The sequence below is a fragment of the Serinus canaria genome, chromosome 15 (genome assembly GCF_022539315.1).
Source record: "Serinus canaria isolate serCan28SL12 chromosome 15, serCan2020, whole genome shotgun sequence".
Classification (NCBI taxonomy): Eukaryota; Metazoa; Chordata; class Aves; order Passeriformes; family Fringillidae; genus Serinus; species Serinus canaria.
In genome coordinates this window covers 11,257,264-11,270,469 of record NC_066329.1, presented here as the reverse complement: position 1 = coordinate 11,270,469, position 13,206 = coordinate 11,257,264, and the positions used below count along the sequence as shown (strand labels likewise).

General features: G+C 43.4%; 1 protein-coding gene across 1 annotated transcript; it reads right to left on the bottom strand.

Annotated features, from left to right (window-relative positions):
* Window positions 1-446: 446 nt before the first annotated feature.
* Window positions 447-12,985, bottom strand: ANAPC5 (anaphase promoting complex subunit 5). Its single transcript, XM_009092451.3, has 17 exons — window positions 12,742-12,985; window positions 12,573-12,652; window positions 11,743-11,852; window positions 11,181-11,376; window positions 10,117-10,183; window positions 9,304-9,405; window positions 8,332-8,522; window positions 7,411-7,492; window positions 6,655-6,744; window positions 5,597-5,778; window positions 4,992-5,127; window positions 4,696-4,770; window positions 3,773-3,894; window positions 2,547-2,654; window positions 1,885-2,032; window positions 1,138-1,300; window positions 447-791 (listed from the first exon to the last, which is right to left on the bottom strand). The coding sequence occupies exons 1-17, from the start codon at window positions 12,943-12,945 to the stop codon at window positions 577-579; spliced, it is 2,271 nt and encodes a 756-aa protein (XP_009090699.1). The 5' UTR covers window positions 12,946-12,985; the 3' UTR covers window positions 447-576.
* Window positions 12,986-13,206: the final 221 nt, after the last annotated feature.

Below are 13,206 nucleotides of genomic sequence, written 5' to 3'. Positions count from 1 at the left end.
CTCATCCCCTCTCTGCACAAGGACACATGAAACAAGTGCCAGGACTTTGCTCTGTTACACCTTTCTGACTGAACCCTGATTTTTCCCTTTCTGCCAGCACCAGCTGTTTCTGCAGTGTAAACAGCAACTGCAGACAGGTTAAAAGCAAGGACACTTTTTAAATGAGACTCCCCCTTCCATACCTCTTAAAACGAGCACAAAGGAGCTTTGCCTACATTTTCCACTGTTTTTTGTACCCCTGTGTTCATAAAGCCTGCAGTGATTTGGGAAATGTCACTACTAAGAACAGAACACTACTTCGTGACTGCACTGCTCCCCTCGGTGTGTTTATAACACAGTCAAGAGGGTCTTTTCTCTTTTCTCCCCGTTAATTTCTTAGTTTCAAGTAGAGAATAAAAGTGAAATGGGTGGAAAATGACATTTGTGTTACAAAACACAAATTTGTTCAAGAGCAGACCATGATTTATTGGCAGTTATTCTGAAGCGTGGACTGAATACAATAAAAAGATGTTCGTAAAAAAAAGAAAACAAACAAAACCAAAACAGGAAAACAAACAAATCTCATCTTTAAATGCATCACTTGAAGGCATTGATCAAAGGGACACCGTGTGCTGGCAGCTCCTGGTGCAGCTGACGGAACAACATGGCACATTTGTTCCTTTCCTGGGTCCTGCCGAGGGTGTGGAACAGCCGGGCTTGGAAGTAGAGAACGTCTCTGAGCTGCTCTTTGCAGTCCACTTTGGCAAAGTAAGTCTTGGCTTCATTTAGATTCAAGATAGCAGATTCCAAAGCTGTGGGAAAAAGGGAGACGTTCATATTTAAGAAAATATCACAGTAACAACTCCAAGGCAGCTCAAGTCTAAGGAGGCCAATTACAAATTCCTCAGCTTTTCAAAACCATTTGTGTCTTAGCAACGTGGTCTCTCAGCTAGTTTCTATTATTCAGCCTTTGCTGCAAAATGTGTGTGTGAAAGTATGCAGATAAACAATGTTCCATTATAAACATCTGTGCAACAACTACTTCCAAAGAATTTTGTATACAATAACCAGGTAACACACTCTGGTGTAGCAGGACTCCAGTACAGACACTGGTTTGCACTTCTGGGCAGTTTCAGAGAGAATTACTCTTCACATTACCTTCAATCTTCTTTTGTGGAGTGTAGGAAGCTGCAGAAGCCACCTGACATTTGGCCACCAAGAACATGGCACAGCCTTTGTCCAGGACAGCTCCATGGGCCAAGACAGGTTCTATTGCCATGTGCAGGATATTCAGGGCTTGTTCAGGAATGCCAAGGATCAGCTGAAAGAGAAATACTTGTTGGTCTCACACTGGAATCCACTGATAGGAGCAGCTTCTTCAGGGAACACCAACACAAGCCATGTCTAATAACATGATGTAACACACACAATTTTTTTTTCAACTTTTTCCCCACTATCTTCTTCTAAATCAAAACTTGTGAGTAGAAATGAGCTGCTCTATGAAATGATTGGAAAAGGCTTCTCCACTCAGTCAGTGCTGACAGCCACACCTCTCAGAATAAACAATATAACTGAACTCATTACCAGTATTATTTTTAATATACAAGCCAACCTGTGCTGCTAGAAAGCCAAAATACCAGCATAAAAAAAACCCTGAAGACATTAAGACAGGGGAAATTTATGCTGCTTAATTATATACAATAACTATACCTTTTAGTGAAACACATGAAACTCAACTTTTATTAACTTCCTCGAAAGCTTTTACATTCAGAGTTTGCTTCTTCACAATCAATAATTTAATTCCAGCAAGATTGTGTTCTCAAATCTCACAGGAGTAAAACCAGCATCCAGATCCGCAGAATAAATGTTGCCCTGCAGCCCTGTGAAAACACAAATCAGACCTACCTGGGAGAAAGCCAAGTTGAGCACAGTTTCAGAGGCCAAGTACTGCAGGCTGTACTCCCGAGCGAGGGCCAGAGCCTGCAGCAGCACCGGCAGCGCGATGGTGTGGCACGAGGATCTCCAGTACAGCTCTGCTATGCACAGCAGCACCCTGGCCAAACAGTGAGTAGCAGTTACAAACCTTCAGTCTGGATGAAAAATGTCCCCTTGTTTCCCAGGGAATTATTACATCCACAATGGTATTGGTTTTATTACTAATTACACTGCTGCATATACAATAAATTTAAATAAGACCCTTAAGAGCAGATGCCACAGGCATGCAAAAGATTAAATAACACTGTAGCTCTCTCCAGATTTACACCAAGGTAAAACCACACACACACATTTCCTATTTATTTTAGATGCAGTATTTCCTTCTTCCATGAACCTTCATGGAACTTTAACTTTGCCATCTTTTAGTTTATATTTTAAAAATAACTAGGTTTAAATGGCACAATATTTTGAGGATTCCTCCATACTGCGATTAATAATTGAAATTACTCTGTAATCTCAGAATCACAGCAGGTAATCTGAAGACAAGTGAAGTCTGAACACAGACAAATTGAAATGGCTGATTCTAATCACTGCAAAATGGCTTTAATACTCTGAAAATGAAACATTTGTACCTAATCACCATCTCGGTGTTCTTGATTTTCTGGCAGTGGATCAACAATTTCTGCAGAAGTTTGTGTGCCTCTGACATTTGATTTTGGGCTTTCAATACAATGGCTTTTCTGTCATGGTAGAAAGAAAACATCACTTATTTTTGTACTTTGTATAGAATTCTGCTCTTCAGAACACAGTGAAACAGGTCTCTGTTTTGTGACCTGTGTTTCTTACTACTGCAGACTGGCACCCTGACAAAGTGTACACATGCTGCACACACAGACAGGAGGAAAAACAGATCTCCCTGGTGCCAACTGGACAACTCCCAGACAGAAAGGATCAAACTCATAAAACAGCTTTAGATAGAAACCAGGGATTGCCAAAACCTAAGGCCAAACAGGCAGCAGAAGGGGGAGGACATGCAAGCTAGACAGCATAAGTAATTATCTGTGAGAAAAACAGGTATGAGGTAAAGCAGCTAAAATTGGCCTGAGCTAACAAGGATACAGAGCAACAGGAAAATGGAGAGCAGGGAAGTCAGGACCAAATGCACAGCAGCAGGGGATGGGTACAAATGCCCTGAACCAGACACTGAGCAGAGTATTTAAAGATCAGGGATTTCATGATCAGTCCAATTCCAGAAGGACAAGCATCAGGTCCCACAGCTTGAATACTGCTCTTCTGGCTGACTGGCACTGGCTGCTTTTAGGTGTTTTGCCTTTGAAAATCGACAAGAAATTCTTTGAACACTATGTTGGTTTTCATATTCACCAACTACCGAGTTTTAACTGTAACTATTTTTAACCTGTCATTCTCATTTAGGAACAAGACCCCATTAAGGTGAGTGGAAAAAAAAAATCACATTGTTCCATTTTGGAGATGTAGAAACCAGGCCACAGAGGAATTCACTCAAGGCCTGAGCTCTCACCCCAGCTATTTGACATAAAAATCTGCTTTGTGCTCAGGTTTGAGTATAGCAGATTTTGAAGACCTCACCATGAGAGAGTCACAGCCCTAGAATAACACCAACTTCAGCTATTCCAGTTCTTAAATGCCCAGAGAAACAACTACAAATTATTATTGCAGGACATGCTCTAAGGGAAAAGCCCTATAGGTTAGATAACATGACCTTAACTAGTCCTGGAAATGGAAAAAAAATGTAAGCACATGTGACTGCCATTTTGCTAAATTTTTCGTTATCTGCATGGAACAACCTGCAAGTGCATGAAGACCCACGATTTCTTACCTGTATACACCTTCAATGCTATTAAGTGCTGTAATTCCTGCTACAAGAGAATCTGCCACATGGTATCTGCCATCGTTCATGGCTCGCTCAAACTGTATTTTCTGATCAAACAGCATCCAAAGCTAAACAAAGAACATCCAGAAACAAGTTTAAGAAGTTGTGCCTGCTCATTTTCTAATCCCATATAAGAATTTACTTTTTATTTTCCCCCAGGGGTTTTTATCTCTAGACACACTAACTCCACTGTCCAATTATTGGATTTACTGAATTACTGTCCTCAACAGAAATGCTCAGGTCTGGATTAATGTTTCAATATCGAAGCTCACCTAACTTGACTGCATTTTATGTGAAAAGGCTCTTTTGAATCATTACTAATGATTTGAGACTTGCAGACAAGTAGACTTGTTCTGCAGTGAAAAGAGAAAGCTCACACTACATCTAATGGCATCTTGAATGCTTCAATGTAAATACTATCTTATAGACTCCCGTGGCAATGTTTCCCAGAGTCACACAAAAATCAGGTTATTAGCCTATTATCTCAGTTATTTCTGGATTGTAATATATCAAAATAAGCAGCACTAATTAAACAGAACTTTGAAGCTTCAAATCAATGCAGAGCATTTAATTGCTCTATGTGCTCATGTAGCAGATGTATATCCCTCTCTTAATGAAATTTCTACTTCAACAGCTTCATCTTAGGAGGTTGTGGTGAGAGAAAGGTCTCACCAGTCTGAAAACAACACAGGCAGCTTTTCCATGCTTTTGTAAAAAAGCAGCTGCTGCACAGCTTCCATGAGGACAAGCCAAGGGAAATGAGAAAATGTATAGCCCAAGGCATCCAGGGGAAAATTCAGGAGCAGTGGGATTCAGATCCTACTATACAATAGTTACATAACTTACAGGCTGAATGCTAAGTATTCTACCTGTGCATGCTGACTGTTGGGAGGGAATCTCTCCTTTAGGTGTTTCAGTATTTCAGAAGCAGCTGCAAAGTACCCCTGGAACACAGAAGGACACTGATTAATGCACTCTGCTCCCCTCCCTTTCAGCACAACCCTCAGGGAAGGGACTTGCCAAGCAAACACCCTGCATTGTCTCTGCCCCCAGAGTAGGCGTTAAGGGCAGAAAAAAACCACAAGTCAAGTCTTGCACCCTCTGTCAGCACCACCCACAGGTCCTCTCAGCAAATGGCACTTGGTGCAAGCAGCCCTGAGCTCACCTGCTCGGCGTGCAGCTCTGCCAGGTGACACAGCACCACGGCGAAGGACTCGGTGTTGTTCTGCTGAACACCCACGTTCACAGCCTCCAGACTGTTCATGCTCAGCAAGGTCTGGGCTTGCTGAAGTGCCATGGTGCTTGTGCAAGAGAAATATCTTTTAGTTTCCAAGCAGCAAACAACAACCACTTTTAATCTATGGTCTTGTTATGACAATAGTCTACATTGTCTGGTCAAGCCAGAGGCCTGGGGAGAAGGAAAACTTGTAAAATAACTGCTGTCCAAAGACTCTGCACTGTGCAGGCACAGCAAGTACTACAGACTGAAAGCTGCACACAGCCAAAGCACAGAGATGCTGAAAGTGGGGGCACAGGAACAATTTATGATCTATTTGCCACTACTAAATGGAAACTCTATCTCTTCTTCAGTATGAGTTTTAAAGGAACACAAGAGAATGGAAATAACTGCACTCAGCCTGTACCGAATCACAGTCTGATTGCTTTATTTTAGTGCACTGGAGAGACACAGTCACTTGTTACAACTATATAAATGCATTATGTGCTAACAAGTGCAGCAGCTAATCCAGGAGTTCCAAATGAAGCAAATACCTGCGGCCGTATAATCTCCAAATGGCTGTTTTCTGTGCTATGCTGATGTCTATGAGCTCTGACAGGCTGTGCTTCCAATGCAACAGATCAGAATCTTTTAAGGCATCCATTAGTTTGTTGGCAGCCTTTCCTGCAAAAGCTCTTTGCTGAACCAAGGACTGTATTCCCAAGGAAGCGAGATACTGGGAAGAAGGAAAAAAAACATACCTCCAGTGTTGGAAGACAACAGAGTACCCCAGGCTTGCAAATTACACTGGAGCAGAGTTCTAAACTACTAAAAAAGAATCCCAAAAAGACAGCACAGACAAAGGAACACTGCTCCAGGCATTTCTTTAAATACTCATGCACACCCACACATATGTGAATGGCATTTTGTTGGATGTGAAAGGTAATTTCCACTCCCCCACACAGAAATCTTATGGAGGAGGACAGGAGCAGCACCTGGATTTCTCCAGAACTGCTGTGAAAACAGAGCCTTTGCTTTCCTTCCCTTCCCCACAGAGGCCATGTCTGCTCCTATCTCCCAGCAGTTCAGTCCATTTTAGAAAAATTCTCTTAACAAAGGAATTGCAGATTTGGGGAAGACAGAACTAAACATTAACAGACAACAGATCTACCAAAGGGGAGGGCTGCCCTGCAAGATTTCACAGAGCTGTACAAGTAAACATGTGTTCAAAGCCGTGCCAGAGGCATCAGCACTGAGCTTCAGGGAAGGTGGAGGCCTAAGAACCTCCCCTGAGCACCAGATTGTAACAAAATGTGCCTGGGCCAGGAGCCACAGAGAGATTTTCTGCCTGAAAATCAAGCAAGTTAGAAGGAAAACCAGTGAGCCTTGCAATAATGCTCTGGCATTAAAGCAACTGAACTCTGGCTTGTTAATATGAAGGATAAAAGTCACAGAAACAGCTAGATTTTGGAGTGTTAAAACATGCTTGTTTAAATCCAGTCACATATTTTGAACAGACAAGCCACAAAACCCCAAACTCCGATCACACACATGCCCATTGCCACATGGGTTTGTCTCAGAATAAAATTAAGGACTGATGAAATGGACTCACTGGCAATCCAAAATGTAAGGATTTGTTCACAGAGTGCTCCAGCAGAACACAGCTATCAAATATCTTCTGCTCCAGGATGTACAACCAACTCTAGCAAGGAAAAAGATCAAAATCTCATTGCAAATAACTGATGGCTGCAGCACTTCTAACTTGGCTTGCTGTTACAGAATACACAAAAAGTCACTGGAAATGCAAACCACTTGAGAATTGATTCTTAGGAAACTTCTACTAAATGCTGCACAGCAAAACGTATCAAAAGTGCATCTAGGCTGGGATGCTGGTGAGGCACCAGCCTATACTGTAGGTTCAATGATGCACAAAAATACATGGAACTGTGGAATGCAGCACCTCAGGGGTTTGATACCATTGATGTCAACTCATTATAATGTTAATTACAGGAAAAAAAGAGAGAAATCCAAGTCCTTCCCTCCCACTTTGCTTGCTCTAAAGATGGCTCTGAGAATTCAACAGAAAGGAAGGAGGAAGCTTCTGAAATACTTCTTCTTTTACATCATCTAAGACTCAACTTTGAGCTCACTACTGAGATCTCTGAGACAACAATTCCTGCTTAAGAAATTAACCCTGAGCTGCAACAAACCATCCCATGATCCTGCAGTTTGTTGCCCTGTGTGCCAGGAGTGATGCCACCCCACTGCTGGGCAGCCAAATGCTCTGGGGGAGATGCTGCTGTGAGAGGAGCTCTGCAGCAGTTCCCTGAGCAGGACGACTCAAGGCCCATTTGAACAGAGCTCTTACCAGGCAGTGCTGCAGGCACACGTGGTCATTGGACTCCTGGGCAATCCTGATGGCTTCCTGAAGTGCCAGTTCAGCCTGCTGGCTATGAGCAGACAGACAGAGGGAGAACAATTACTATTCCTGCAGTGCTTAAGATACAGCATCCTGATCCAGAGGAATATTGATCTGAATTATGCATAATGCACTCAGATCTCTGATTTAACAGCCTGTGTTTTCCTCCTAGCACTCAGAAGTGCATTCTGGTTTTCAGGACAGTAAGTCTGACAGCATCTGCAAAGCAAAATGCAGCTGTAACCCCTACATGGGCTTTCAAACCCTGTACAGGCCATGGTGCTGAGTTATTGTTTGAACAGGGGCAACATTTAGAATCTGCCTGTGTAGAAATTGTTACTCTCAACTTCACAGTGTCCTTCCCCTCTCCAGTCCTTTCACATCATGCCTCCAGGCAGCAATCAATAAATGCAAACCATAAATGAAGATGGGTAGGCCAGCTTTATCAACAAAGTAAATCCCAACCCATGTGACATTTTAAATTTTAAAAGCTCGGATGGCTTTTTCGGTTTATTCTTTTGCCAGATCATCAGGTCTATGTTGACTTGCAGAAAACCAACGACACTTTCTTGAAAATATGGATGAAAATAGGCATTCATGCCCACCGACCCTTCTGAGGTCATGGAAATGTAATTGAACATTTAAAATACCCAGGACACAGACAAATGTCAACTCTTAGATGGCCCAGTGATTATGGAAACCAAATAAACATCAAAACAAACCCAAACCCAAACAAACCAAGATCGCAAGAGGATCCCAACCCAACCACAGCTGCTGTCAAGTGACAGAAAGCCCCTGAGGGGATTTTCCTTAGTTAGGGGAGGTCTCTGTCAGCACCCTGAGTTGCCCAGGGGTGAGTGAGGTCCCTACTAGTGGCCAAAGCGGCAGTGCAGGGCCGCCAGGTTGAGCGCGGCGTAGCGCAGGCTCCGCCCATAGCCCTCGTCCCCGTTGCTTTTGCTCTCTGCCCCCGTGAGGATCAGCCGGTCGAAGTAGTGCAGGAGGCTGTGTGTGGAACTGAAGACATCTTGCACCCTGAGGCTGTTTAAGTAGCTTAAATAATGCTGGAAAAGGGGAACAAAATCAGCTTTAGTTGTACAGACACTAAACCAGAGTTTTTGTTTATAATTACTAGGCGTTTCTGTCCAAAACATGTAGATAGAAAGGAGATGCTAAAATGATGTATTTTCTCTTTGGCATTGAGACCTGGGCAGGATAATCCTTTATGTTGTGAAGTCCAGCCAGGGACTATGGCAGCCCTTCCAAACAGCAGCAAGGAAAATCCTGTCTGCTCAGCCCAGGGCTGCTGGGAGGAAGAGGTAGAAAGCGAGGCAGGAAGGACTTGAACTCTGGAAGTTGCTCAAGAAGAAGCTGTTGAGGGACAAAGCAGGAGCTCACACCACAGGTCTGGCCCCTCAGCACAAACTGTCTGTGGCTTTCAGTATAGATTGCTATTATGGACCAGAAGCACAGTGAACAACAACCAGCAAAATTAACAAGATATTGCACTTAGTAATGATTTTTAAATTACAGGAGTATGAGGCCTGAAATTCCTTAGGAAAATGTGGGCAAATGATATAAATTATAGATTTAGTTGAACAAGAATGCACTCAGTCTCACCAAAATTAAGAGGTTTATATCTGTGCATGAAGGGGAAGTACTTTGCTTAATTAAGGTTCCTGTACCTTCAGGAGTTTTAATCTGAATTACTAAACATTGACATGCAACTTGCTCACAGTTTTATCATCTCCTTATATTTCAATAGAGAATAAATTACTTTCAAGTAATCCTATCCTTGAGATAAATCCTTTTACAACCATTCTGGATGAAGAAAAAAATACTTACTGCTTCAGCAAAGTCTGGATTAAATTTTAACAAGTTGTTCAATTCCTTTTGTAAAGATGCTGGAGCAAGAGCCTTTGTCTCATCATTCTTTAGCAAAGAAGCCTGAAATAAAATTTGAACAGTACAAGTAAGAAATGTAACTCATAAGGAGGGTTATAAAAATAAATTGTGGTGCAGGATTGTCAGGTTGTTATCTGCTTGGAGAGGACGTTAAAGAAGATTATGTAGCAGCTCTGTCTATTATGACAGTGGCAGTTCTATACTACATTATAGTGTTCAATTTCCAGAGATCACAGAGACCAAGTCAAATAAAACCTTATGCAAAGGACTTTTTAAAGGCATTTAAAGAATTCTGGTTAAGTTTCTCTCTGAAGAACTATTGCTCACTGGAATTGCATGTATCTTCTCATACAAAAGAAAACCCTCAGGAAAACAAATTGATAAATCCAGTTTGCAAAAATGTAGCTACTAAAATTAGCATTACTGACTATTGAATTACTGACATTTGTGTCCATGTGTATTTCTGTTCTCTTTTTTATTTACCAGCTGGAATAACCAACAAAACTGCACATTTCACAGAAATGTGAGGCAAGCAGAGCAGAAGGACCTTCTGAGAACCAAATATCAGCATATGGTGACATGTCTGGATAAAACACTCAGAGCCCCAAGTGCTCACACTGAGCAACAACAAGCAAGATTATCAACAAGCCTCTACCAGAGCAGAGCAAACATCTCAGCTGACACTGTGGGTAAAATTCAAGGTGAAATTCGTGTTATGGAGCATTTCCTCCACTTTAATGAGAATTAACATACCTGCTGAGAAAGAAAATACTCTGCTTGTTTCTGGGAAAGAGGCCCACTGCAGGCTATCTCTTCTTCCCTGGTAAGAAACACTCAGGTTAGAAACAGGGGCAAGGAAAGGCAACACAGGAACACATTTCATCAGACACCCCCCCACTTTGGCTTCATAAAGTTTTGTGAGGCATTACAGCTCAAAGCATGAAAGAACACTGAGAAAACTTAATAAAGAACAAATCTACTCCATCAAAGTCAGCAATCCAAATGATTTCACACAGTTTAGCTTCAACCTGCAGAGACTACAGTTGAGAGCAACATCACCCTAAATACACCCTAAAAAACCGTAAAGAAATACAGCAGAGAGAAGATTTAGGGCTGACATATTCAAATGACTCTGCTCTGGTTTTTCTGTCTTCTGAAGAGAATCCCAAGGAGATTAATTGGCACTTTGGCCACGTCCATCACAGCTGGAAACAGCTGTTCTGCAAGACATTTACTCTGAGGAAAGCCAGCAAGCACAGCACACAGCCAGACCCCAAAAGCTGCTGTCTGACTCACCAATTCCTGCACAAGTTTATACAAATCCAGTTTGCAAAGTACATTTTAACTATATGGACACATCAAATAGTTTCAGGATTATTCTTACAATGGAGCATTTCTTCAGCAGGTGAAAACTTCTCAGTGTTTGCTTCTCCTTTTTGAGGTAAACAAACACGAGTTCTTTTATTTGGAGAATGGTGAAAAGCAAAACAAAACCATTCAACTTTAACTTCTCCTTATTGAGCAATCTTTCCTTGCTGGCAGCAGAAGTGACCTGTCCAACAATTTTAGCACGTAACAACCAGAGGAGTCACTCAGCAGTGGGAAACTGTGGGCAGAAGCAGCCTTTGGGCTGTGGTTCCCTAGGGGAGGATGAGGATGGGGCAGTGCCACCTTCCCGAGCCACTGACAAATGTCACCACACGGTGGCACCAAGGAAACGAGCGGCCACAAAGCTCAGCCCGGCTGGAGTAGACTTTAAACAAATCAAAGATTAATTTTCTTAAGAGGTGAGAAAGGCTTTAACAGGAATTTATCACCTTAAAGGCCCAGCAAGTTCTTCTTTCTCCATCTTCCCATCCAGCTCCTCTGGATTTGTCAGCTCCATCTCATTCTCATCAGCTCCATCCTTTTTCTCATCCTTCTGGAAGTACTGCTGGAGTGCTGTGTAAAGTTTGTAGACCTGGCTGAAGGAAAGTTTGTTGTATGCCAGGATCATGTGGCGCAGGAACAGACCTGGAGAGGGAAAGACCTGCAGTGAGCAGGGACTGGCAGGTGCTGCTGCAGACAGGAGACCAAAACCATGGCCAGCAGCTTCCACAGCATCATTTAGATCTTCATGAAACAGAAATCAATGAGAAATTCAATAGAAATTACTGAGTCTCATCTCCATGACACAACTCAGCGTTGCAGGGTGTAAATCACCCTGCAAGTCTCACTAAAGATAAGCGATAAATTGTTAAAATCAGTAACAGCCTCACAATGTGCAAAACTATCAGTTAATATGCAACATCTGAGCAAGAGGAAATGCCTGTGTCCTGAGGGAATGACATCAATGACAGATATCACAACAAAAACAGCTTGTGGATAACAATTATTTACCTACTACACTTGTTTTATGAACTTCTGGCTCTGTCCCTGAGAATGAATCTGAAAGGTCATCAAAAAATTGTTCCATGTCTTTCAGTTCTCCTTCTGCCATAAGTTTTAACCTAAACAGAGGAAGAAAATGTCTTTTTTAGGGTATTAATACAGACAACAGGTGAAAAATTACATGTTTTAGGGTATTAATATAGACATCAAATAAAATATCCCCCTGCTTCCTGCATAAATGAGTAAACACAAACAAGTGACAATTAATTTCTTGGACCCCAGGAGGTTTCATTCTGAGATTAAAAAGATCATATTAAATAGTTGTGAGCCAAATAATAATATAATAATAATAATAATAATAATAATAATCAGGTTTGGGCTCTATTTATTTTTAAATAGGTCTTCATTAGGAGAATAATTAGATGAAATGGTTATTCTTAAAACAAATAGGAACTTTTTTCTTTCTTTTTATTTTGGAAATTTAAAAATTTTACAATTTTAAAAATGTTTTTTAAAAATTTAAATTTTTATACTGCTTGCATTTTTGGAATTGTGAGTTTGCTGTTTAGTGAGTTATTTGATACGACAACAGATCTTCTGTCCCACAGAAACTTTCAATTTGATGACTTCGATGTTGGTGCCTTTTAGAACTTATCTAAACAACTTATCTTTACAACGACAAGTATGAAACCCGTCCAAGTAGAGTTTTGGCCCAAACGTGGCTTTTAGAGCCTGACATTTGCAGCTTTCAGGGCACTTTCCCGCGCTGGAGCGGACACGAACAGCGCAGGGGATCCCTCGGCGGCTCCTGCCCCGCCCCGCCTGCACGGTCCCCGCACCTGATGTGGACGGAGCCGGCCAGGTGCGGGCAGCACTCCTCGATGGCCTTGCGCAGCCGCGACAGCGCCATATCCGGACCCTGCGGAGGACAGCGACATGTCGCGACAGGCCGCGACACAAGGCCGCCCTTCCCCCCGGCCCAACCCGAGCCCCAGCCCGGGCCCCGACCTGCAGCAGCGGTAGCAGCAGCCGGTTGAGCCGGCGCCGCTCCAGCAGGCCGAGCTGCGCGCCGGCGCGTCCCAGCTCGCTGAGCAGCACGAGCAGGGCCATCTTGTGCGGGGTGACCCAGTCGCGGACGCCGAACACGTTCGCGTGCACGACGCCGTTCGTCAGCATCGGGTTGAAGTACAGGCTCTCGTGCACGCTCGCCATGGCGGCGCCGGGGCCGCCCGTCGCCCGGGAAACCGCGCGCGCCCCCGCCCCGCCGGCCAATCGCCGGCCCCGCCGCCGGCGCGCGCGCCGCGCCGCAGCCAATCGGAGGAGGGGATGTGCGCCGCCACGGCCGAGCCGCCGCGACGGGCAGGGCGCGAGAGAGACGTTCCGGGGAGAGAAGGGTCCGCGCTGTGGCGGCGCTGCTTCCCCGAGCTGTCCTGCAGGTCAGCCAGGCCGCGGCTGCGGACAGCGAGGGGATGC

What these genes read in the sequence shown, in the direction of transcription:
- ANAPC5 (XM_009092451.3), bottom strand. Translation starts at nt 12,945, where the DNA reads ATGGCGAGCGTGCACGAGAGCCTGTACTTCAACCCGATGCTGACGAAC. An exon ending in TGCTGCTACCGCTGCTGCAG is followed by an intron (nt 12,653 to 12,741) that starts GTCGGGGCCCGG and finishes TGTCCTCCGCAG; the next exon opens with GGTCCGGATATGGCGCTGTC. An exon ending in GAACTTGCTGGGCCTTTAAG is followed by an intron (nt 10,184 to 11,180) that starts GTGATAAATTCC and finishes GTTTCTTACCAG; the next exon opens with GGAAGAAGAGATAGCCTGCA.